The sequence below is a fragment of the Notothenia rossii genome, assembly GCF_949606895.1.
Source record: "Notothenia rossii genome assembly, chromosome: 4".
Taxonomy (NCBI): domain Eukaryota; kingdom Metazoa; phylum Chordata; class Actinopteri; order Perciformes; family Nototheniidae; genus Notothenia; species Notothenia rossii.
Window position 1 is genome coordinate 61,474,848 of NC_136902.1, and position 26,521 is coordinate 61,501,368.

A 26,521-nucleotide genomic window follows, 5' to 3' on the forward strand; every position below is an offset into this window, starting at 1 on the left:
GGCAGTGGATGGCAAAGTACCAGATTTCACACATGAATATGCTTAAAATAGGTTATGGTGTTCCTATCACTGACAATGAAATCATGTAGTATTTCAACTGTAATTTCCTAAAAAGTCAAATGCATTTTGGTGGACGTTCTCATCTTATTTCTAATAGAAACATATTAAATATGACTCAAATGGAGCATATAAACAAGAGAACAAACGTGCAAAAACAAAACTGGTGTTCAAATAACAGATTTTATTTTTATGCATTATCCCGGAGAATTCTTCGGCTGCCAGGAATGAGCCCACTCCTTGCCACTGAAAACAGAATGGAATAATGTTAGTTACAGTTACTGGTTTCGTCTTTCCGAAAAGCATAAACCATGTGTGAAGCGAACATCTTATAACTCAATTTATATAAGTAAATGTTTCATTTACCATTTAGAAAAAGTGAACATAGAAATGAAAACAAATGTTCTAACAAACAATAAAAACAAACAAAAACACATACATTAACAACAATGAAGTTAAACAATCATTTGTTCCTACACTACTTCAGCTGCTTCAGAATAACAGCAGTGAAATATATAAGAGGACTGGTGGTAGATTTGGATGTTTTGCATTTGTTAAATATCATGTGTTTGTTCTCCAACATGGGACTACATCAGATGACATGAAGCCAAGTAACTGGAAGATATATACCATACTGGACAGGGCTCCCACTCCACCAACATTTCTGCTTTTCCCTATCAAGAGAAGAAAACAAATCTCTAATTTCGGAAAGACCAAACGCATATTAGCTATTTAGCAAACAATTGTGTTGGAAGTTTGTAAATCATAAAGCACACCCTATGCATTACTTTTATTCCCGTCTAACCTTTCTCATTCTTTCTTTTATTACACTCCTGATGGGGAAAGTTTCCAGGCGAGTGTGGTAGGAGCAATCTGTGAACATCAAAGCAGGTTCCACATACAGTATTAGTCATATTAGAAATAAAATAAATACAACTATCAACACTTAAGTAGCAACCAGACTTGCACGATGAAAAGTGACCACACTGTTATCACTGGTCAAAAGTTACTGTATACATCATTGAAATAGAACCAAGCTGCTCTCAGTCCTAACATGGGATGCTTGTTTGAATGGCCATACCACTGCTGAGCCTGAAGTGACCAAAGAAAATACTGCACTGCTGCTTCCTTTACTGCTAAGCATTCTCATCACCACCTTATCAACTATGACTGTATGTATTTTAGTCTAATTAGACAATTAAAGCCCTTTGGATTTTTGGATAATGTATCAGTTATAGTTATTAGTCACAATATAGCATTGTTAACTCACTGAAGAAGCATCAATCACTGCGTTTACATGCACTTTGCTAAAGTACATGTAGATAGATTTATTAGAATACCAATCAATTCGACTCATGCAAATGTTTATAATCAGTCAAAATACTTAATACTGTTAATATACCTGACTTTTTCTTTTTGAGTCTAGGACCAAGTACTGTGTCCCTCACGGACCCTGTCCTGACAGCTGTGGGTTGAAGAAGAAATATTACTATATACTGTTGGAGATTTTGTGGATGTTGAAAACCAACCTCGTCTCCGCGTGTCGTTTGACAAGCTAGGTGAATTCGGGAAAAGGGAGGGATTAAGAAACACCAGAATACAAGTTAAACAATAATCCGGCTTTAATGATATACAGTAACGATACAAAATACAAATACAAAGAAATCACGAAGCACTCTGCAGAGTACTCCGGGCTCAGGTTCTACCACGTGTGTGAGACAGGTCTCAGGAACGGCTGGTGAAAAACAAGAGCGCGAACCAAAGGAAAACACAGGCTTTCATACTAAAACACAGGAGGAGGTGTGTACGTGCATTCCCCCAGAGGTCATCTTATTGGCAGAGATCAACACATGGCCTGTCGCACCCAATCAGTGCGACACAGCAGCTTTTAGCCAGCACACACACATCTCCTTTATGGCCCTGTGTCCCTGAGTCCATCTTCCCGCCTCCTGACTGCCACACACAAGTTAAAAGTATGTTTTAAGATATAGTTGTTATAGTTGGCTAAATATACGTAATACATGTTAATTACTTTCATATCAATAACAACGAGGAACACATTACCTATGCTCTTAAGCAGTATTAGAGATGCTTTTCAAATAGTCAAACTTCTCAGGCTTACCTATGGCCCTTCCATTTGTTTGAGCTATTGTTCACATCTTTACTTCAAATAAAAGGTTTCACATTGTATATTTCCAGCTTCCTTTACACATACTGCTATTATTAACACAAAGTAACTAACCACACACCTCTATTGAAAACAAGTCGATTCCCCTGACAATTGACATGCTGAAACTCCTGGAATGCGTCCCTCCCCCACCTCTCTCGTCCCTGTCATAAAAAACTGCTTCCATTTCATATAGAGTAATGAAAGATGTTTAAGCTAATTTCTCCACAATGTTTGTAGCCATTTAGTACCCACACATGAAAGAATAAGAACAGAGGTATAGTTGACCAGTAATCATGTAGCATTTATATTTACTTCAATGAAAACACATACACATCTGCTACAAGATTGTGTCACGCACCCCCTTTTTTACGAGGGAAGCATTCCAGAGCCTCGGCACTATCTCCAAATAAGGGTGTCCCATGCTCCCATCTCTTCTCTAAGCACACAGAATTCACCTCAATATATTGGGGGAGGAAAGGATACTTTGTCCCTTCAAATTTAACACACATGAACATATATAAGGTGACACCAAAATGAATATACCAGATTTTACTTTCCTGTCATACCCCGTTACTTTAATACTTCAAATAATTCAAATAATCCTTCAATTCCCCCTTTTTGGTCTCGCATTAACGAGACCAACACACATAAGACATTTGAAACAAACTACTGTCATTCTTTGATACTGTGTCTGTCCCCCTTCATTAAACCTTTGAGAACAGAAAACAACCTCCAATGACAGTGAAGAAACTTATCAGAGTGAGAGCCTGAGTGCCAGAAAGCAGCATCCTTGCGTGTTGTTGAATCATCAGGGCCCCCCCTCAGCGGAATACGCCAACAAGGGCAGCTGATAGGGAGGGGGAGATGCGGCCTTTCCTTCAAAGGTGGAACTGATGAATCTGATCAGAGAGAAGTAGACTCCTCTGCTGCCTCGAGAAGTCCCCCAGCCCGCTGATGCCAGCTTCCAAGTCGTCTGCTGTAGGGATGTCCGCGAGGTCCTTCTCCTCCAGTCCGCTGATGCCTGCTTCCAAGTCGTCTGCTGTAGGGATGTCCGCGTTGACGATAGCCAGGTCCATCCTGATGTCCTCCAAGGTCCTAGCCGGAGTGTTCCTCGCCGCACACTGGCTCCAGTAGTACCAGATGTCCCCCTTTGCTCCTCGGCGGACGGCATGAGATGTCCTCTGGGTCACTCTGTAGAGGCCGGAGAACCTGGGGTTGAGTCACGTAGGCCTGACGACCTTCAGCCAGACGAACTCCGCTGTGTCGGCCTCCTGCTCCTCGGGTCCCCCTTTTGGCGTCAGCAGCCTGTGTGGAGAAATCTGATACCCACCCCTCAAGTCTACGCTCAGGGCTTCTGGGCCCTCAGGTGTTTGACCCACCGCTGGTAGGCCGCTTCAGAATTCTAATACTTGGCCTGTGTCAACAAAATAAACCCCAACATCTTCAGGTGAACTAAATAACATATCTCAATAGCTCTGAATTCCTGACAAGCATCTGTGTTATTATAAATGAAATCCTTGAGATCCCATTTAAAATCTAAATATAATATGAACTGCTAACGTCTCTGGTAAAGAAACACACTAATGTTATGGATTAAAAACAACTAAAATCATGATACTGACAAAGTGAATAATTTCCAGGCGAGACTGCTTCTACCTGTCACTGCTTGGATATTATCAAGCTGAAAAATGAATACAGAAATTCAACATACTGTCATCAAATGTCTTTCTATTATGACTTTAAATTAAATGTACATCCCCATAATGATCTAAACAGTCTATGGCTTTTACTTCTTTACCAGGCTAGTTACAAGATGTTGTCTAAATTAAATTCTATCTCATTACATTACTATGTTTTAACTTAGCTGTAATATGTTCTTTCTACATTTCAAACCTCAGTTACTTTAATACCTGTTGAAATATTACCAAATTGTTTTCATTATCACAGTTCACCTTCTCATTCTCATTCTGGAATTACCTCTCTCAGTAGCCCCTTGGCCACTGATTCTGCATCTGTGTTACCTGTTATAACTCAATCAATATTAGAAACATGTCAACATTCATCAAACAGTATCTTATCCCCAGATATGGAGCAGGTTAAATCTAAAACTGTCAATCAATGGTCAGATTGAACATCTGAGTTGGGGCGGCAGGTTTCTTCCAGTCCCTAAATGAAAATATCCCACACTCCCCCTTTTTACACATGTAAACATGTGTAACAAAATCCTGTATGGGAAGAAAACCTTCAGGTAACCAGTGGTTATAAGAAAATACCAAACATCATTCACAAAAGTACATCCATCATCTTTCACAGTAAACACTCCAGGGAAAATAAGTGTTCATTTCCAGCTGGCAGTCCTAAAAGAAACAGAATCTTTAGATTTTAGTTTGAGTTTTACATTTGCAAACCGCCAACTCCTGTGGGAATTAGAAACGGGTCACATGTGCATTTTTCCAAATGTGTGAAATCGTAGGAAACCTGTGTTTCCCATGGAGCTCCAAAATAATGTATTAGTCCAAAGACATGCTCGGTTAGTTATTGTTTTAGAATCATGCAGTTACACTGATCACATGCAGAAATTCATTCACACCCACACCGTCAGGTTGTAAAGTCAAGTTTGGTCAGCCCCAGAGTCAGTCATTGATAGTGCTTTTCTCAAGTCACACTGTCAGTCAGGGTCAAAGGTCATTTGGTCTCAGTTTCATTGGCCATGTGTCGTGCTCTGCAGAGACTTTAATATTCTACTAGCTGGAGTTGTACTAGTGACATCATTGTGTTGATGTCAACCAATGCAACAAAGTTTTTCTCGTGTTCGCAGCACCATTTTCTTCAGATGTTTAACAAACAAATGATCAATACACTTTATTAATATACCGCCCCTAGGAAACACAATAACAAATGTTCTGACAAATGTTCATGCAAGGCATTCTTAAGTGAACCTGCAGAAAACGGCCTTTTGAATTAATATTCCAAATTAATCAATAATAATAATAATCCATTTTATCAATTTGTTTACCCTTAGAAGTGAACATACCTCATAATGTTACATCAGGATGTTAAACTAAGCTTTGGCCAAATCGATCATTATTACTGATTCAGATCTAACTGGAGGTTGAACAAACAAAATCTTTTTTTGTTTTGTTTACATCATGTAAACCACTAACATATTTCCCAATTTCAGCATCAGCCTTGTTACTCTCAAATTACATCCTAAATAGGAATATTAGGAATGAAACAAATATTTAATCTTCAGAAATGTTCTTAACAAATGGAGAGTAATGCCATCTTTCTATCTAGTGAATAGCCAACATATTTAAAAAATTGTCAGATATACAAAAATAAGCCTAAATACTCTTTTACTATCAAAGTCTAAAGCTAGACCGAAGCTGAACAGTTTTGGTAATTGAAAATGTAATCTAGAAAAAAACAAAACTGGACCTGTGTTCTTGTGTGTTCTTCAAAATACATTAGTAAATACCTTGTGAAGTATTCACAATATAACTATTCCTCTCTAGGATATGAAATCCATTCATCTTTAACCAGATACTATTTCCCTATTTATTTGTAGTTCATGATAATAATGGTATAACGTCCACACGTTTACCCATAGCTAGTCACTATGTCAAGATTATCATGTGTGACATAATAATCAGATGTCTTGTTTGCCAAACAAGGATATTAAACCTTAACCCTTTCAGCATTCCAGACCATCATTAAACAATCAGCCTCCCTTCCTAAACACTAAGCATATCGTTCTACACCACCTTCTGATAAACTCTTGCACAGTTATGCTGTAAAATCATTGCATGATTTCTTCAGAGTCTGAACAGACTGAGACCAGCCTGTCTCAAGATCTTGTCATATTGAGAACAGTCAATGATTCATTGTCCTCTTCAGCTGTAGTCAGTGGCAGGGCCCCCAAAAAGCTAGAACCGGCCCTGGTCAGTGGGCTCCAAGGAAACTCTCTCTGGCATTGTGATGTCCTGAGGGGGAAGGGACCTCTGGATCAATGTGATACAATCAGCAGACACACGTTGTCCTCCGTGCCGCAGAAATCCCCCAAAACTGCAGTACCTCTTCACACCACTGTTGCCTTGACAACGAGGCACAAGCAAACTTTGAAACCCTCCTCTGAGATGTGTTCTTTGCACAGTTCTTCTGTTTGCAATGAGCAACTTTTCACCAACACCCTGATTCAGAGTACAACCCAAAGGTGGCGCACAACTATCCAATGCTGCTGTAATCACAGCAAATCAGCTACTGAGAAAAACTCTATGTAAATCTCTCCCCCAGCGGGTGACAAAATAAAACAGCTGAGTGTCTATATGGTCAGGAATGCTGAAACATGTGAATGTTAAACCCATTAATGGTAACAGTCTTCCTATTCTTCATTACTTCAGTTCTCAGTTAATAGGCAAAACAAAAACTTTTCTTAACCACTATAGATTAATCTTTAATCTTCTTGCTTATTCTATTCTTTTCAAATTGTTTATCTAAGTTGTGTTACAAGCATGGTTAGATTTGTAACAGAATACAAAACTAACTGTATCCAGCGCTATATATTTAAAACAAGTAATCTGACTACAGTTAATGAATATATTTTGGAACACTTAAAGGAATTATTACAAAATGTAATCTTCATTATTACTAAAGCTGAAACCTAAATAAATCATCACGGAACATTTTTCTGTCCTTATTACTTAATTGTTTCAATAAAAACTAAAAGCATTGTGAAAACTCCCCTTTTTGAGAACATCTCTCAACACTTTTATTCCATCTAAGCACGAATGTTTATGACAAACTCGTCCTATTCATCCCAAACGGTCTTTAATGGTATCAATTGTGAACATTTCTTAATATTAATTGTAAATGCAACGTACGTTCTCTTTAGAACAAAGATAGGATAGTTGCAGCTGAAACTGGTTAATAGCAATGTTCTGTTAACCTAGATAAGCCTGTTGTTCTTATATCTAGTAAATATATTCTTATTTTATGTTACTCACAAAACAATATGACATTTCATCAGTCAGTTGTCAAAGACTATATTTAAATAACAGCAAATCATTGTTTATTAATTTCAATATATCTACCACTTCAAATCAAACCTTGATCTGTTAATTTTCTATGTATTTCAGTCCAACTTCAGATCACTAGAGACAAAAGCAAGCAGACCCCCTCCGGGCCGCTGCTGCTCTCGAGAGGAAAAAGGGTGGGGGGAACTCTCACAGACAAACACTGACACCCCCTTCTCTCTCCCCCGCTGTAGCTCTCAGCCTCTCCTTTGGAAAAGGGGGGCTTCTTTCAACAATTAACACTTCTTCTATCCTTTTATTCAATTTTTTTTTTTTTTTGCTTGAACCCACTGTCCTCAGTAAGCTCTCAACTCACGCTCCTCTCGTTAAAATGTTCCCTTCATTATGACTTCGTATCTATTCATCTGACTTAGGCTGTTTCTGTTACCAGTCAATATTCACAGACTTCATATCTATTGATCTGACTTACTGTCCTTGTTACCAGTAAATATTCACAGACTTCATATCTATTGATCTGACTTACTGTCCTTGTTACCAGTAAATATTCACAGAAAAAATGTTCCCCGTACAGTCTATTCAGCAACCCCCACAGAACAAAGGATTAATGAGGTCCGGTCACTTCAAAATTGCTTTTTGAAGGTTGCGTTACTCTCCTTTGGATTTTACTTATAACTCAACTTCGATTCCTATGAACCTAAGAATTGTTATTCAGATTCGTCTCCTGGATGCCGTCTGAAAACGGTCACTGGACGTCCCCCAACGAGTCTTCAGCCGTCTCCTTTCTGAAAAAAGTACGGGGCCTTTCACCTTCGTCTTACATACCTCGTTGATTCACTTTTATGTTATATAACTTTCCTACCTATCTAAAATATGGATTTGTATATTCCACCGCAACAACTATGACACCGGAATATGTCTCTGACAACTCTAAAATTTAGTTTAGCCAATTACAGACCTTCGATAGAAACAGGCTTGTCTGCTCACCTTTCAATTGTAGGATCCCCGTTTTAGTTGTCAGAGATTATTCTAGGCCTTCTCCGGACCATTCGTCCGCTTGCCGCTGGTGGTCTCTTCCCCGAAAACACCCCACTCAGAAACGTCGGGTCACCACTTGTTGGAGATTTGGAGGATGTTGCAAACCAACCTCGTCTCCGCGTGTCGTTTGACAAGCTAGGTGAATTCGGGAAAAGGGAGGGATTAAGAAACACCAGAATGCAAGTGAAACAATAATCCGGCTTTAATGATACAAGGTAACAATACAAAATACAAATACAAAGAAATCACGAAGCACTCTGCAGAGTACTCCGGGCTCAGGTTCTACCACGTGTGAGACAGGTCTCAGGAACGGCTGGTGAAAAACAAGAGCGCGAACCAAAGGAAAACACAGGCTTTCATACTAAAACACAGGAGGAGGTGTGTACGTGCATTCCCCCAGAGGTCATCTTATTGGCAGAGATCAACACATGGCCTGTCGCACCCAATCAGTGCGACACAGCAGCTTTTAGCCAGCACACACACATCTCCTTTATGGCCCTGTGTCCCTGAGTCCATCTTCCCGCCTCCTGACTGCCACACACAAGTTAAAAGTATGTTTTAAGATATAGTTGTTATAGTTGGCTAAATATACGTAATACATGTTAATTACTTTCATATCAATAACAACGAGGAACACATTACCTATGCTCTTAAGCAGTATTAGAGATGCTTTTCAAATAGTCAAACTTCTCAGGCTTACCTATGGCCCTTCCATTTGTTTGAGCTATTGTTCACATCTTTACTTCAAATAAAAGGTTTCACATTGTATATTTCCAGCTTCCTTTACACATACTGCTATTATTAACACAAAGTAACTAACCACACACCTCTATTGAAAACAAGTCGATTCCCCTGACAATTGACATGCTGAAACTCCTGGAATGCGTCCCTCCCCCACCTCTCTCGTCCCTGTCATAAAAAACTGCTTCCATTTCATATAGAGTAATGAAAGATGTTTAAGCTAATTTCTCCACAATGTTTGTAGCCATTTAGTACCCACACATGAAAGAATAAGAACAGAGGTATAGTTGACCAGTAATCATGTAGCATTTATATTTACTTCAATGAAAACACATACACATCTGCTACAAGATTGTGTCACGCACCCCCTTTTTTACGAGGGAAGCATTCCAGAGCCTCGGCACTATCTCCAAATAAGGGTGTCCCATGCTCCCATCTCTTCTCTAAGCACACAGAATTCACCTCAATATATTGGGGGAGGAAAGGATACTTTGTCCCTTCAAATTTAACACACATGAACATATATAAGGTGACACCAAAATGAATATACCAGATTTTACTTTCCTGTCATACCCCGTTACTTTAATACTTCAAATAATTCAAATAATCCTTCAATACATACAGTACACCAAGTTAAGCTTAAACTCAAGTTTCAAAATACATCCCACAAATGCAGCATCACATGATGCAATAGGTGTTAGGTACAGATATTCTTTTGTTATTGCGATTTAATTGAGGTTGATCTATGAAGTCTAGGTGTTTTGTTGTCTTGCCTATATAATTGACTCCATACTTTATGTGTAAGGAATAGTGTGATAAATATTAACATGTTGTGCTGTAATGTTAAATGAATTTAACTTTGATTAAAAAACCTAAGTTTATTCCCCGTATGTTCATTATGGTACAGTGTCGTATCTAAATGCAGTTCTTGAGTATAAAGTTTAAATATGCTGCATGACGTTGTTGCATGAGTTGCTTCGAAGTTTACCCCTATGGTCAGGGATTGCTTTAGGTAGACCACAATATTAATGATATCAACCTCTCGTACAATATATGGACATGAGCCAAATCATTTTGATCTAATCGACCTACTGCCCAACGCTACAATGTAAGACCCTTTCTGTGTGTAAACCAAATCACATAGGAGTTTTATTTTGTGATTTATCAAATGTAAAGTAAGCCTGCAGTTGCTTTGCATTTTTGTGTGAAAAAGGTATAACCATATAGTAACCACATGTCTGTTCAGAAATGAAAGACTGTATTTTTCTAAACGTTTAATGTTTATTTATATCCGAGTACCTAAGGATACACACATACCCAAGTATCCCATTTTCCTTTCATATTTATGAAGTTGTAGGTGAAATTGTTATTTAGATTAAGCTATTGTTGTTATTATTATTTACCTATTGGAACAATCATTATTCCCAAAAAATGCAAGAAGTGCAATTAGGTGTTTTGAGATACTGTAGAAGCATGACTTGTCAACAAGTTACCTACAATAATTTTTTAGGAAAATATCGGAAAACACTCTTGACTTTTATAAATATAAAAGCTGCAAATCTCAGAGAACAAATGTCACTGTGTGTGCTGTGTGCTCTGCATGTGTGACCATTAAAGAGGGTTTCATCCCTCCGATTCTATCTATCTATTTTATTACCTGGCCCCTCCGTGGTGGTAGCCTGTCTCACATCATCCCGCTGGGGCTGCTCCTCCTGCCCCACCTCTATGATGGTGCACTGCTTCACGAGGGGGGTCTTCAGCACCTCCACCTGCACGGTGCTTGTCTCTGGCACCTGGCTCTCTGTGGTCCCTGCCTCCTGCCAGTTGTTTTCTGGTTCAGATGGGTCACAGGGTGTGAGGTTCAGCGTGACTGTCTCTTCCTCAGGATCTTCCGCAACCCCCTGGCCAGTGGAGTCCTGTTTCCAACCTGAGCAAGTTAAACAAATGTTGGTCTTGACTTGCTTAAGACAAAGAGGTTAACTCATATATCTAGAAATAAGAAATACAGCGTGCTTAAGGTATGTTTCCAGACAGGGTCAAAAATATACTCGTCATGTCATAGGACTGTGTGCAGTCAAAGTTAATAGCAGAGAAATAGTGGTATTTATCCAGTCAACCATTTATGGTTTTGTTTTTGCAATATTATTGTTCCGATTTTTGTCTACATTCCATGTGATGTGACATGTCAATTTGTCGGTAGACAACATATAGACATGTGCATGTATGTTCCCTTACATTATTTACATCCACACATTTTGTTCAGAATTTATGAGACTGACGCAAACGTGTTTTGCATAAGTGCAATCAAATAAGTAGCAGGATAAAAACATAAATGTAATGTAAAGGGACCTCTGGATGCACGGGATAACTGCTTTTGTTTACAACCCGAGAAACATGACCTTAATACAGAACTGCCAAACTGAATATGTGGTCAACTGGGATCGTCTTCATGTATTGTGCTCTTACCTTTAACCTCAAAATATTTCTCCCTTTTGGGCGTTGATAAAGGAAACCGTTTAGGAACGGTTTGCTAAAAGGAAATTGCTTAAGGGATGGCTCAAGCCTAAACATACATTTCAGTCATCAAACCTAACTACCTTGACATTAACAACTTTACAACTTTCAATTTGTATACAATGAATGAGCAAGTGGTAGCACAATACCCCAAAATGGTTTTTCAAATTCACGTAAACTTGCCTAACTATTTCCTGATAAATAACAGTTAAATGTCCACAAGTCCCCTCTGCAGAGTAAGCCATGTCTCATTAGGCTACATACTCAGTGTTTAAAAATGTATTTATTGTATGTAGTTTGCTAAAATAATAAACAGTCAAACGTTGTCCATAACCCTAAATATTTTGCAATTACTTTCAACTTTTGTAATACTTTGCAGCTAAAAATAGTGACAGTTAACAGGTAGAAAGGATGTGTGTTAGTTGTCTCACAAAAATATAGTTTGCCAAACCCAAATAAATGGCTCGAATGACTGCTTTCTGGCTGTATCAAAGGATAAATACTGGATCAAGTTGTTGTCCCACAAGATTTGGATGGATTGAAAACAGTCGCTGTAAGTTGTTGTTAACTTAACTGACTTTATTAAATGAGTTGATCCAAACTCATTCCATATAACTGTGTTGGTTATAAGGAAATGTTAAGCTCTCCATTGATACAAACATTTTGTGTACACAATACTGTGAACTGTGAAGATATAGTGCAAGCATCTCACGTTCACAAAGGTACTCATAAAAAGTGCCTATCTTGTCAAGGTAATCCTGGGCATAGGCGGTGAGTGTGCAGCGAGGGGTTAGGATTTCACATTTGACGTCCTTCTTCCTGGTCTCCTTGCCAAGAAGCAGCACTGGTTTAAAGCCAATGGCATGGAGTTTCTCAAGCTGTAATGACAAAACAATATATTTAATGTTTAAAGAAATGGAAAGGAAACATCAACAACAACTATATAACTACAACTATAACATTACTGATGACAGCATCTACTTGTATGCCATTCATAAACCTAGATGCTGAGTTAAGCTTTTGCAGAATCATGTATTTACCAGGAAGGGTTACACAGTAGAAGCAGAAAATATTTTATAGACAAACACAAAATACAAATAAATCAGTATCCTGAGTCCCAGTTCAAACCCTGATAATCTTAAAGTTAAAGTACAATAAGATACAAATGTGTGACCACTCAACAATTAACAGTTAACACTTACAATGACTATTGCATAATAAAAAATGTAACACAATCCAAGCATAGCTTGACACTGTTGAAATTGAAATTGCGTGCTACGATGTAAAACGTTCCCGTATGTTGTGGCTGCAGTCGTAAGAGTAATATAGAGTAGTAACATACAATTATGTAGTCTTATTAAAGGTGGGGTAGGTAAGTTTCAAAAACCGGCTCGAGATACACTTTTTGTTATATTCCATGGAATGCTCTTAACATCCCGATAGCAATGAATATCTTAAGTGCTTTGACAACAAATCCATAAAAAAATGTCATCTGTGGAAGCCGTAATACTGTAAAAAGCACGACCAATCATCTGAGCCGGCCCGGCTAAAGTAACTGGATGGCCTACCTGCCTGTCAGCCTTCCATCTGTGCACAAACTTATCTCGTGCCCTCATTGGTCATGTGCGCGTTCGTGTGTGTTGGAGGAGGGGCTCTATAAGGAAGTGGCAGATTTTCTCCGGTTGTGTATTTTCAAATTCTAGCGATCTCGAGCCGGTTTGTCAAACTTACATACCCTACCTTTAAGGTCTAAAAGTGTGTTCATAAGCAAGAATGGAACACAACATGGAAGTGAAGGAAGTGCTCTGTTTATTTAAATGTGTAGTTAAATTAAAATAGTGTCCCTTGGCTGTGAAAGTTAAGATAAGAGTAGTTTTAAAATTGAAAGAAAAGAGAATATTAAATAATACCTTTGCAATAATATCTATATTTGAAGTTGATATCAAAGTGTATATTGGTTAATAAGATACAAACATCATTAAGAAATAAATGTATATAAAAACAACATTCAACTTGATCCTGGCCCAATATATTGGCAAACAGTCAGGGTCCGTCTGTGTCAGTTCTTTGGTGTCAGCTTGGTGTGTCCGGGCCTTAACATACAGTAAAAAGTTTACATACCAAGACAATGGCTTCATCCTTGATGGAAGCAATGTTGTAGTTCTTCTTCCGCCCTGACACCCAACCCCCTCGCTTCTCATCAAACCTCTTGAGCTTCTTCTCAAGGCGCGGCTTTTTTGGCTGCTCCTTAAAGAGCCTGTGACACGAACCCAACAACTGTTGTGCAATGAAATAGCGGGCTACTAGTCATCTCGAACCATCAGTTTAAAAAAGAAAAAGCGATACCGTTCCGATAAATATCAATCATTTCGAACATCGCGAGAAAATTCCTTCGACTCATTTTGAGGTTTTGGGGGAAGCCGGAAGTGACGTCAATGCGGGAACGCTTCACTGTGCGGCGAGAGAGCAAAACACGGACAAAGTGTGTTGTCATGCTTAGAAATGGTGAATTACTGAGTTTAGGCACGTTAATAACGTTTTAATGAAGTTGACTACAGTATATTCATATTTGTCAGTGCTTTCAGGTCAATTCGGCGAACATAAACATAAATGATCGTGGTGAAGATGATGATTAAATTAGGATTAAAAATCGGTAGTGAGAGCTGCTGAATTTCCTCCCGTCGGATGTGATATAAAAACAAATCGATTATTTTTTTAAACTCAAGTGGATGAAACTACATTTATTAGTGCTTTCATGTCAATTCGGCGAACATATGACACATTAAATGATCGTGAGGATGATGATGTAAAAATCTTTTGTTTGAGCCGGTCTGCATTTCCTGATGAGAAAACAAACCTTAGCTTTTTGTAGTTGCAGTACACCAACATGGATTAAACGTGTGATTTTTTTTACCACAATGTTGGGGAAATTAATGGATAAAATGCACGGATTATTATTATTGTTATTATTATTATTATTATTATTATTATTATTATTCCCACTCCGATCGGGACACTAGGTCCACCGTTTCCCCGCAGCGAGGCTCCCCCGTTGACAGTTTACGTGGGCTGGGCTGGGTGCAGTGGCGGACTGGCCATCGGGACGAATCCTGATGGGCCGGTACCGAAGTGGGCCGGTCGGATAAGTCACTAGCACATCCCCCACTCCCCCCGTTGACAATTTACTAGTTGTACCGAAGTGGGCCGGTCGAGAGTCCCGGGCTGATTTTTAGTCCCAGTCCACCACTGGCTACATGACCGTATGATCGCCCATATTGACGCACCTAATTCCTAAACTTCTAACAGATACAAAATAAACCGATCCTTCAGCCTCATATGAGCTCTCAGACACGTTCAAAATTAAACTGTCATCGCTGTCTGAGCTTGCTGCTGTGTGCGCCATCGTGCGTTTACATGCAGATGCTGGGATCCTGAACGGTGCAGCTGGAGCGCTGTGCCCGCATTGACGTCACCCATAATTTGGCGGGACTTGAAGAATCCCCGAGAAGATCCAGGAAATGGTCAACATTGAAGGGCAGATTAATGGTTATCAAAGTACAAATATCCAAAATCAGTTCAGTAACGGTTTTCAAGGGGACAATATTTACTCAAATTGATGGGTTTGGATGATGGGGGAAAATCATGTCACAGGCTCTTTAAGGCAATGTCCACAGATCTTCTGTGCACAAAATAAAATGTTCTGACAGAAGGGACATGTCTTTTTTGTAGACCCACCTGGCATGATTAACACGGGATTACAAATAAACAGACAGACTGACAAACACAGGAAAGTAGAGAAGTACACAGCATAGATAGAAGGATGAATAAAGAAATAGATGATAGATATAAGAGAGCTAGATAGGGAGATAGGGAGATAGGTTGAGTTTGGCTCTTAAAAGTGCCGTTGGTTTTATGATGGTGTAGATCAGTGTATGGGTTTGTGGTGTGGGTACGGGAGCTGCAGGAGAGAACAGAAAAATGTGTGTGATGTATGTAGTGAAACTAGCTTTTTTAAATGCACATTGTGACGGTTTAACTACTTTAGACAGACTGAGTTCATTTACGTGTTTCCTGTTTCATACGCGTAACAAGCACATGGACGTGGACTATGCCCCTCCCCGCAAACATATATTAAAATGTCGGCCAGCGTTATTACTATCATGTGTAAAACAAAAGCGATTAAGATAACGTATAACTCACACTTTAACACCGACGTATGTAGCCGTAATTAAGACAAATATTTTTCACACACCACTTATGAGCTGATATAAATGTAGCTAAACTAGTTTAAGCTTATGTTGAACGTGAGCTAGCTAGCTAGCCGCCCGCAAGAATAATTTCACATTAATGTTGCTTTGCTGATTATGGCAAAAGCATTTCTCAGACTTAGAACAGTTCAGTATGTATGATGAACCATGCGAGTAAAGGCTTAAAAAGAAGCCCAAATTATTAAATCTAAGCAAAACATGTATCAGACTTTAGTGACCCAACTTACTTTGTCAGAGGATGGATCGCAATGCCGGTGGCAGCGTCTTTGGCCAATAGGTGGTGCTCTGAATGATGTAATTTCCTGTACCGATTATACAATAAAAGTAGTAGCCTACGGACAAAAACAAAAAAGTATATATTGCCTTATAAAATGCAGAAAAGTTTAAACATCTAACATGATAATAATAAATAAAAAATAATGATATCTTAAACCAAAATAAATAAAATGGAAAATTAACCGACAACAACAATTTAACATAAATAAAACAAGGATTAAAACAAGGATAAGTTTGACTCAATGTTGTGTAAATTACCCGTTATGGTTAAAAAAAAATTTTTAATTTTTTAATTTTTTGAAAATAATACAGCTTCCAGCTTCCCGAGACACGAAGAGGAGACACGAACAATTCTTCCACTTGAAATGCGTTTAAACTGTGTCAGAGAGATGTTTAATCGGTTCATTTTAATTGGTTAATAATTGGTGTTTAATACTGGCAACTTCTAATTGTTGGGGGGGGGCGGCGTTCGATCCAGTTTCGATTCCGTAACCTTGGCGCACTGCCACTCCAACATCCAATCCCGACTTGAAGTTTAATCACGGGGACTGTAGTCCTAAACGATAGCTGGGGATTATGAGTAGTGTAGTGTTTTCGGCCATCCTAAACTCGATGATGCTCGAAATGTCCCTTATAGGCCTACGTCTGTTTCCGGTTATTTTTATTTTGAAATTCAGTTCCTGAAGGACGGCAAAAAAGCCTGAGATTATAGAATTAAACAAATAAATAAAAACAAGGATAATTGTGTGTTATTGTTGACAATAAGCAAACAAACAAATTAGAAGGAAAAATGAGCCCCATTTATTTTCCTCACAGACAGCAACAAAAGTCCGAAATGATACGATTTTAAATAAAAGCAATAATCGTGGCTTGATATTGAGTAAGAACATGTTTTTATGAACCACACAGCTTCCGGTCTTCCTATAACACGTAATGCCGTGAGACTACCAACAGAAATACATTGCTTTTAAAATCGTGCTGTGCAACACGAAAAAAAGGGGAAATCGTGTTGGTGAACACGAATCAATAGATTAAAAATCGTGTTGGTGAACACGAAATGCCGTGAGACTGGGTTGAGTAATGCCAACTGGCTGGCTAACTAGCTTAGCAGTACAGCACTAACCTCATGTGACTGGGGGAAGGGGAGGGGAACACCCAACATGTGCAGATAAAAACCACACTGCTTGGAGACTGTGTTCAATAAAAATGAACATTCTCCCGAATAATAGTTAACTTTATATAACATTTACTCTCTCTCTACTTCTCAAAACATCTAATTTCTCCTGTCTTTCTGTCATTATTCTCTGTCTCTTTCTTTCCTCACTGCGCCCTGCAGCAGCCTGCTCACCACCAGCAGACCTGCTCATCAGCTTCTCATAAATCACACTTAGTCTCTTTGTGTTGTCCAATAGTGTGGGATGGCGTGAGCAAAACCTCTTGCAGGACCCCTGTCCTGTTTAAACATTAACAGATTCCCCTCTGACAAACTTACAAAAACCTTTTGTTTACTTTGTACTCTTTCTTCATAAACTTAAAAACACAACTCTGGTGAATCGTTTACGTTTTCAGTTTCCTATCTACTTTAAACAAGCACCAACTGAGAGTAACTTTATATGATAACAACTCCTAAATAACTTTACAACATATATTTCCTCCAGTGAGTTTGTTATCTAATGTTTAACAAATTCTCCTCTGTCTATGTCTAATCTAGGCGGAATCCACTATTATATTTAATTTGAATAAAGCCTTAACTTTAATGTACTTCATATAATCAGTAAACCACTTTTCACTTTCCCCTTACGTTCCAGTATTTAATATAATTTTTCCCTTGGAATATAATTAAGTACAAGTCATAGTTAATGACAACTACCTTGAAATTCACAATGCAATGCAACGGTAGTAATCAGTTCTCAAAGACAATGTTTAAATACTAACAAATCATTGTTTCTTATTTATTTCAATATATCCACAACTTCAAATCACACAGTGATCTGTCAATTTTCAATGTATTTCCTTCCAACTTCAGGCATTAGAGAAAAAAGCAAGCAGACACACTCCGGGCTGCTGTTCTCGAGAGGAAAAATGGGGGGGGGGACTCTCACAGACAAAGACAGAGACATCCCCCGCTGGAGCTCTCATCCTTTTCAAGAGAAGGGGGGGCTTCTTTCAACAATTAACACTTCTGCTATAATTTTATTCAATTTTTCTGCTTGAACCCACTGTTCTCGTAAGCTCTTAACTCACGCTTTTCTCGTTCAAATTCTCCTTTCATTATGACTTCGTATCTATTTATCTGACTAAGGCTATTCTATGTTCAATAATATATTCTATTTATTCACAAGCACATAAATATATATACTCCTCACTGTCTGTCCAGCTTTTAAGATGCGATATTTCTTTCAACAGAATGGGAGTTAAACCCCAACAGAACAAGAGATAGCGGGATCCGTTTAGTTTCAAATGGCTTTTTGAAGTTTGCGTTTCTCCTCTTGGATTCACATATAACTTAACTTTGATTCCTATGAACCTCAGAATTTGTTATTCTATTTTAGTTCCGGATGGAGTCTCTAGAAAACCACTGAACTTCCCCAACGAGTATTAGCCGTCTAATTTGAAAAAAAATTACGGGGCCTTTCACCATCATCTTATACACCTCGTTGATTCACTGTTATTTTATATAACTTTCCTATCTATCTAAAATATGTATTGTATATTCCACCGTTCCCGCCACTATGACACCGGAATATGTCTCTGACAACTCTAAAATTTAGTTTAGCCAATTACAGACCTTTGATAGAAACAGGCTCGTCTGCTCACCTTTCAGTTTTAGGATCCTGGTTTTAGTTGTCAGAAATTATTCTAGGCCTCTTCCCCGTACCATTCGTCCGCTGGCTGCTGATTTTCCTCTAAAAAACCCTACTCATGACGTCACCATGTCGGAACGTCCTCACGTCGCCACGTCATGACGTCATCACGTCTGCAGTCACCATTTTGTTGGAGCAGAACCTCTGCTCCGCGCGTTCCTTTATGAATGGGTCAGATTAACAGAGGAAGAATTCAAAGCAACCAGGGTAAGGTTATAACAAATATGCTGTTTTAATGGTAAGATATACAATACAACAGTACAACATCAATCACGAAGCACTCTGCAACAGCAGCTTCAAAATGCAGAGCTCTCCGGGCTCAGGTTCCTCCAACTGGAAGGACATACCATCTTGGGAGCCGGAGGAAGAGAGAGACTGGGCCGAAGAAAACACAGGCTTACATACAAAAACAGACAGGAGGAATTGTGTGGAAGCCCCTCCCTACAGGTCATCTCATTGGGAGATGCAAACACGATGGCCTGTCGTACCCAATCAGACGAGGCCAGCTAGGAGACCCGGAAAACAAAAAGTCTCTTCAGTTTGATGAAAAACAGATACCTTCGGTGTCCGGCACGGACCGACTCCGAATAACAAGTTTGTTTATCTTATCTTACATCTTGCAGCCAGCACACACACATTCCCTGTCTGTGGCCCCCTTCCCCCCTTCAGGTTACTACACACAAGTTAACAATATGTTTTAAGATATAGTTGTTATAGTTGGCTAAATATACGTAATACATGTAAATTACCTTCATATCAATAATAACGAGGAACACATTACCTCTGCTCTCAAGCAGTGAAATAGTGAGAACTTTACATAAACATATATAGAGAAAGCACAATCATTTTTACCCTGCAGCCCTCCAGATGTTCTGACAAGTTATATCCATATAAGGAAGTCCCCTTCCTCACCTCTCCATTTCTCCTAACCCAAATGTTTTCACTTATCATATTTCCAGCTTCTCTTTCACAAACTGCTATTTATTGATACAAAGTAATTAAACACACACATCTATTTAAGACAAGTAGATTTCCCTGATAATTGACATGCTGAAAATCTTAAGAAGAATGTCTCCTGTCATCCACAACTGCTCCTTTTTCATACAGGGTAATAAAACATGTTTAAGCTAATTTCTCCACAATGTTTGTAGCAATTCAGTACCCACAACATGAATATATAAGGTGACATTAAAATGAATATATCACAGTACGCAGCACTACTTCTGAGTGGTTGAACATTGCTAATGGTGTTCCCCAAGGTTCTGTTTTAGGTCCACTTTTATTCTCCATATATATCAACAGTTTAGGTGAAAATGTGGATGAAGCTACTTTGTATTTTTATGCGGATGATACCGTGATGTACTGTGCAGGTCCCTCCATTAAGGAGGCTGGTGTTAAATTACAGGCTGTTTCTAACATTATTCAGACTCAGCTCGCTGAGCTTAAGCTTCTTTTAAATGTTGAGAAAACCAAGGTAATGCTTTTTTCAAAAGCAAAAAAGACTCCAGAGACTGCTTTGGATATTGTTACTATGCAAGGACAAGTACTAGAAGTTATAAATACCTAGGTATCTGGCTTGATGATTGTCTTACTTTTAAAATTCAAGGAACTCATTTATAATGCCTTGCGTATGATTCACGTGGGAAGGTTGCTTACGTAGTACAAAGCAAAAAAATAGGCACAGAAATGTTCCGACATTTTCCGATTCACAAAACATTGCGTATGGGCGAGGGAAATGCGTCCGGCACTTCCTACGCCTGTTTCCCTTTATAAATCACAATCGTTTCAAAATGCGGCGCAGCTTTTGCGGGCTTCACGTAACGCCCATATTTGCATATAAATAGTCAAAGAAACGCCCATTCATTCATTCATTTTGACTGACTGCATGAAGAAGATCGCAGGAAATGATGACAGAACAGCTAAAAAAGACATCTCACACCGTGTCAGATTTTGGTTATTTTGGGGAGGTCGAGATAAATCATATTGTTTGGTGGATGCAGTTTGAACCAGAGTAGCAGCATGGAGGTCGGATCGTCACCAAAATAAATAAATAAGTGGTCCGAAAAAGGTTAATGACAACAAAAATACACATAACCTTCCTTAGGCAGTGTGTTTTTACCGGGGACAGGAGACACCCCCTTGATGAGAAACTCTAAGAAATGATCTGGGAATCCCTCCGGAGTGGAGTCATGACGACTGGATCTGAATTATTTGTTTGTATTTGTGTTTGTGTTCCAGCTTTCGGTCAGCAACTATATAACCGCAATCCACCAGTTAAAGGAAATACAGCTAATGTGTTGTTTTAGCTGTGCAATTTACCACATATGGTGTTCTTAGTTTCCATACCTCCTGTGTTTTACGAGCGACTTGTCAAGTCTTGGCAAATGGCATAAAACATGATTAAACGTGATAGTTAAAGTTAACAGATATTGTTCTAAACTGTATTAAAGTAAACATGTATTATTTTAAACTGTATTGAAGTGAACATGTATTATTTGGGACTGTTTTCAAGTAATCCTATATATATAACCTTCTCACTTACACTCACTGACCCAGATACCAGCACACACACATATTCTTTTCAAGGTTCTTTCTGGGGCCAATATATCTGTGTACAATGTTTGATTGTCTGGGAAAGAATAGTTTGTGTGAAATATTCCTTGGGAAAGTAAAGGAGTGAATTCATGTGCAAGATAAAGATTGACTCTGTCCTTGTTTACTTTCGAAGATCTCACGCTCTGTTCAGAAGTAAAATACTTTTTCCCAGAACTCTGATTCGCTGTATTGGGCCCGACCCGAAGTGAGTCCAACTAGTAAGAACACCTAGGGAAGTGAGCAGCCGACACAACTCCTCCCCACGGACTCTCTGATTTGCTTAGGAGTGAAACCGACCAATTAGAGATTTGGGGGGGGGGCCGGAGCAGCCGACACAACTCTGCCCCCAAATCTGTCTATGTATACTGATGTTTATTCATGCACGATGCCCCCTGTTTCTGACTGGCTGGTCCCGATATCTGTATCGCACGGCAGTAGAGCGGGGAGCCCGGAGTGCTCTGTTTAGTGGGTACTCTGTATTTTGTATTGTTGTGTTTTACCATTAAAATCAGATTATTGTTATAACTTTTATTTCGGTGTTTTGAACTCCTTCTTTTATTAATCTAACCAGGCTCATCTAACGGACGGCGCAGAGCGGAGGTGGGCTTTAAGCCACCACCACTGTGTTTTGTTAGAAATTAAAATCAATGTTTTAATGGGGAAATGTAGTTTAAACATGCCGTCAGTTTTAATGCTCTTTTATACTGAAAAACCAGAAATTCTTGTGCACAAGCAGTTAAGCTTTTATTCTGAAAATCCTTCATCTACGGTTAGCATTTAGCATGTGGCTAATATACGATTTCCTAAAGAGGTGAATTTAGTAGCGAAATGATATGGAGTGGTGCAAACCGAAGCCTACTGATTTAACACTACAACTATAGATGTCGAGATACTACCATGCTGAATATTAAATGAAGGTACAGTTTATTTGAATACATTATTGTTTACAGATGAGAGTAGCATGTGACAACATCCGGAATGACCGGAAACCAAACGAGCCGAGAAGTATTTTTTAGAGTATTGATTACAGTGTTTAGAATGTGTTAAATGAAAAGTGATGAAAGAGAATATGAGGAGAAAAGGCGTGTTAAGCATATATTGAATGTGAAAAGAACCAATCCTCTGTTTAAATTCAACAACGGACATTGGAGACGAGGCGAGCCGGCTGGCGGGGAGGAGCCAGCAGAGGATATATAACAGCACCGGAGGAGAGATCCTGGCGCTTCTCTTCCCTAACGAGGAGCGTATCACAGCTGTTTGTCTGACTGAACAATATCATGCTTGTGACCAACCCGCGCCTTTTTTAATTAAAGTACCCAATTGAACTTTCACAGAGACTCCATTTAGTCTCCTTTTAAAGCTTCTCTCCTGGACGGGAGAATAACGAACACAGTTAACAATCTGCTCCTACATAGTATATAAAACCATTCTCGTATCTACAACCTATAGAAATGCAACACGGCGTCAGTTTAGACGTAATTCTGTCCTTCTGCTTACCGCATCATTTATGACAAAACATTTCATAACATTAACACAACATATTCGAGGTGCTTTTAACTAACATATCCGTATTTATTTATTTCTCCAAGTTATGTTTTTGTGTGCACTGAGGAGTCTCAAACAGGCGTTTGTTTAATCATTTTAAGATTGGGTTTGATCAATGTTTGAAAAATGAATTCTTCATATATGATAAATGAGAGGTAACATTTTATTTATGGTATTATTTCCACATATTTCTCTCCATTCTTCCTTCTGCCAACGGTGTCGCAGTTTCTCGTCTGTCCCGTTTTTGTGCTTAGTGCGTACGCATGGGCTAGAGTTTACGTGGAGGACCGCACATTTTCCCGTCAAGTTAGTATTTTATAAATCGCAAAAATTGCGTAGAAACTGGCGTACACCATTTGTTGAGCGTATATCCCTTTAGAAATGAGGCCCCAGGTCATTAATCTGCTTAAGAAGCTGAGGGTTAGACAAGATTTATTTTTTAGAAACAAGTCCTGTTTCTCACTTGAGGCCAGGAAAAGGCTAGTCACTGTTACATTTTTACCTGTGCTGGACTATGTTGATTTGATCTATATGAATGCAGCTGCCCATTGCCTGGAAAAGTTAGATGCCACCTATCACAGCGCTCTGCGATTTGTTACTAACTGTAAAGCATTTACTCATCACTGTACCCTGTATACCAAGGCAGGTCTGCCTTCTGTACGGAGGCTCAGTCATTGGTACATGTTTATCTATAAAGCCATGTTGGGTAAACTACCAACTCATATGCTCTTTGATCTCACAGAGAGTGGCAAGTAGCTATTGCCTGAGATCCCAGGATGTGTTTTTATTACATGTGCCAAGTGCTAGGACTGTTTTAGGTACTAAAGCTTTTATGTGCGCTGCTCCTCTAGCTTGGAACACTATGCAAAAAAAATTGAAACAGAGCATTTTGGTTCCCTTGCATCATTTTAAAGCTTGGATAGATGAAATGTTATTAGATATCTGTCATTGTGAATAGGTTGCTAATTTATCCCCCTGTAATTATGTTGTATGATGTCCTTTTTGTTTTCTGTTGTCTTTATGTGTAACCAATGTGCTGCAGATCTCCCTTGAAAAAGAGATCGTTGGCAACTTCCGGTCCGGTAGAGAGATCAGGGCCGTGGGAAGTAGGGGTGCTGAGGGTGCTGCAGCACCCCCTGGTGGAGGACAGGGGATCTGCACTTCCACAAGATATAATACAAAAAAAAACGAATTTTCAGCCTTGATGTAACAACATTCATAATTAAGTAAAGATAACACCCTTTTTTCAACCCGGTTACATTTTCCATTTGCCCTGTACGATGGGTGCTGTAGTGATGAAAGTGAGGGATGTTGGCTTAGCAGGCGCCCGCAACTCACAGCCAAAGTGAGAGAGATAGAGAGAGGGGATACCGCGGGGATACGTTATCTCAGTGATTCTCAAACGTTTTGATCACAATTTATGGAAACAAATATTTCCAAGGCACACCTTTATAATTATTAGGATAAATAAAAACAGGTTTGAAATCATTCCAATGTATACTATAGGACAGTAAACAAAAATATCGTTTAAAACTGGAGATTTAAAAATATGCATAAATAAATAGATGTTAACTGGTAAAATAAGATATGAATGAACAACACAAATAAAATAAGTTACATTTATTTGTTATTGGCTATGGTAGGTTATTGGAAATGTTCACATACTTATTTGATTAATAAAATGCAAACCAATCTGTTGTACCCTCTAGATCAGTCTAGTAATTGGGCGCTCAAAGTGCACCAGATTGAAGCATTTGACTTTAAAATGTTAAAAAAAGTCCCCCGGACCCCCCTAGAGGATGTGAAGTCCACCCCTCCAATTAAAACATGTTATAATACTAAATACATTTGAAGCCTTGTTATATAAGCTGTCCACCATGTCAATATGTTTCTCTTTTTCTAGTGTATTGGTCTTTTGCAGAGGTTTTTCATTGCCAGCTAAAATCTTGTCTATAGGGCAGCACATTGGTCAGAAACAGCCCTGGTGTCATCCCCACAGCACCCCCCATTTGAAACATGTTCCCACGACTATGAGAGAGATGGAATCATAGAGCAACACACTCCCGACCTAAAATATCGAAAAACAATGTCCGAACAAAGCAATCCAACTCTTGAGTGCATTTAAGTCAACGAGGAAATATCGGACTAACGAAAAATGTCCAGAAAAGGAAAGAGAAATAAAACACAAAGTAAAAAGCACGACGAGGAAGAAATCGATCAGCTGTCTCAAGTCAGCAACAGCATGGATGATGACACGCAGCCAGATGACGCAGTTCCCAGCGGGCAAGCTCATATACGTAAGTTTAATTCTAAAAGAGCTGCGAGACTTTAGAAAAGACTCCTGCCAACAACTCAACGGAATAAAGGAAGACATCAGTAAAATTAACAAAAGAATGGAGGAAGCAGAGGAATGAATTGACGCAGCCGAGACCAGGATCCAGTCATGGGAAGAGGTGTTATCTGGCCTAGTGAAGCTACAGGTACAGACAGAGGCTAAACTGACGGACCTAGAGGGACGAACACGCTGCGAGAATGTAAGGATTTACGGAGTAGAGGAAGGAGCAGAAGCCATGTCGACATCGGTGATCGCATTTGTGGAAGAGCTACTAATTAAAGGCCTGGAACTGTCCCCCTCTACGCTACAGATCGAGAGGGATGAAGTGCACCGTGCGCTCGGCCCCAAACCTCCGGCCGAGGCCTCACCGAGATCTCTGGTAGTGAAATGTTCAAGTTTTAAAATGAAAGAAGACGTAATCAAAAAAGCCTGGCAGAAAAAGGGTTTTTATTTCAAAGAAAAAAAGGTCAACGTGGACCATGATTACGCACCTGAATTGCAGAGAAGGAGTAGGAGCAGTATGCGGAAGCCAAAGCATCACTTAAGGAAAGAAACATAAGATTCCAGAGCCCATTCCCGGCCAGATTAAAAGTGTTTTATGATGATAATCCAGTGGTCTACAACTCGGCTGAGGAGGCAACAGCAGACATGATGAAGAGAGGGATAACAGTGACTGTCCTAAAAAATTAACCGGATTAACCGGCTGACCTGGGAACCCAGCAGAAAGCGAGGAGGTCAACTGCACCCGAGCTCCAAGCAACATTACAAGGAACGGCTCCGAAGCTTCAACATCGGGATATCTGATAAGTAGCCTATATTTCATAAACGCCCTCTTTAATGGATGCTCCTTTCTGAAAATCTTGGTTAAAAAGAAACATCAACAATATGGCTATTTTGAGGCAACTGAGACTATTATTTTTTCTCTTTTTTCCTTGCCTTTACTACTATTATTTTGTTTTCCCTACCCAAAGGTTGAGACCAAATTGAATAGAAGGCTTATACCACGGGCACATGTGAGCCAAATTTTGGGTCGGATTGCTAATCTCTGTAATGTATGGACCATTGTACCAGTTTAAGGGCTGAAGAGG

The 26,521-nt window shown here is 39.2% G+C and overlaps 1 protein-coding gene and 1 long non-coding RNA gene across 2 annotated transcripts in view; both read right to left on the reverse strand.

Moving 5' to 3' along the window:
* LOC307036111 overlaps positions 1-26,521 on the reverse strand; it is a 233,731-nt gene that overhangs the window by 124,245 nt on the left and 82,965 nt on the right. The gene's annotated exons all lie outside the window — the stretch shown is intronic.
* LOC307037279 (uncharacterized protein) lies at positions 8-17,256 on the reverse strand (the record flags this gene model as incomplete). The annotated part of the gene is made up of 8 exons (XM_079678054.1): positions 8-303; positions 688-731; positions 863-930; positions 1,460-1,522; positions 10,694-10,963; positions 12,263-12,428; positions 13,672-13,827; positions 17,218-17,256. The coding sequence occupies 8 exons, from the start codon at positions 17,254-17,256 to the stop codon at positions 255-257; spliced, it is 855 nt and encodes a 284-aa protein (XP_079534180.1). The 3' UTR covers positions 8-254.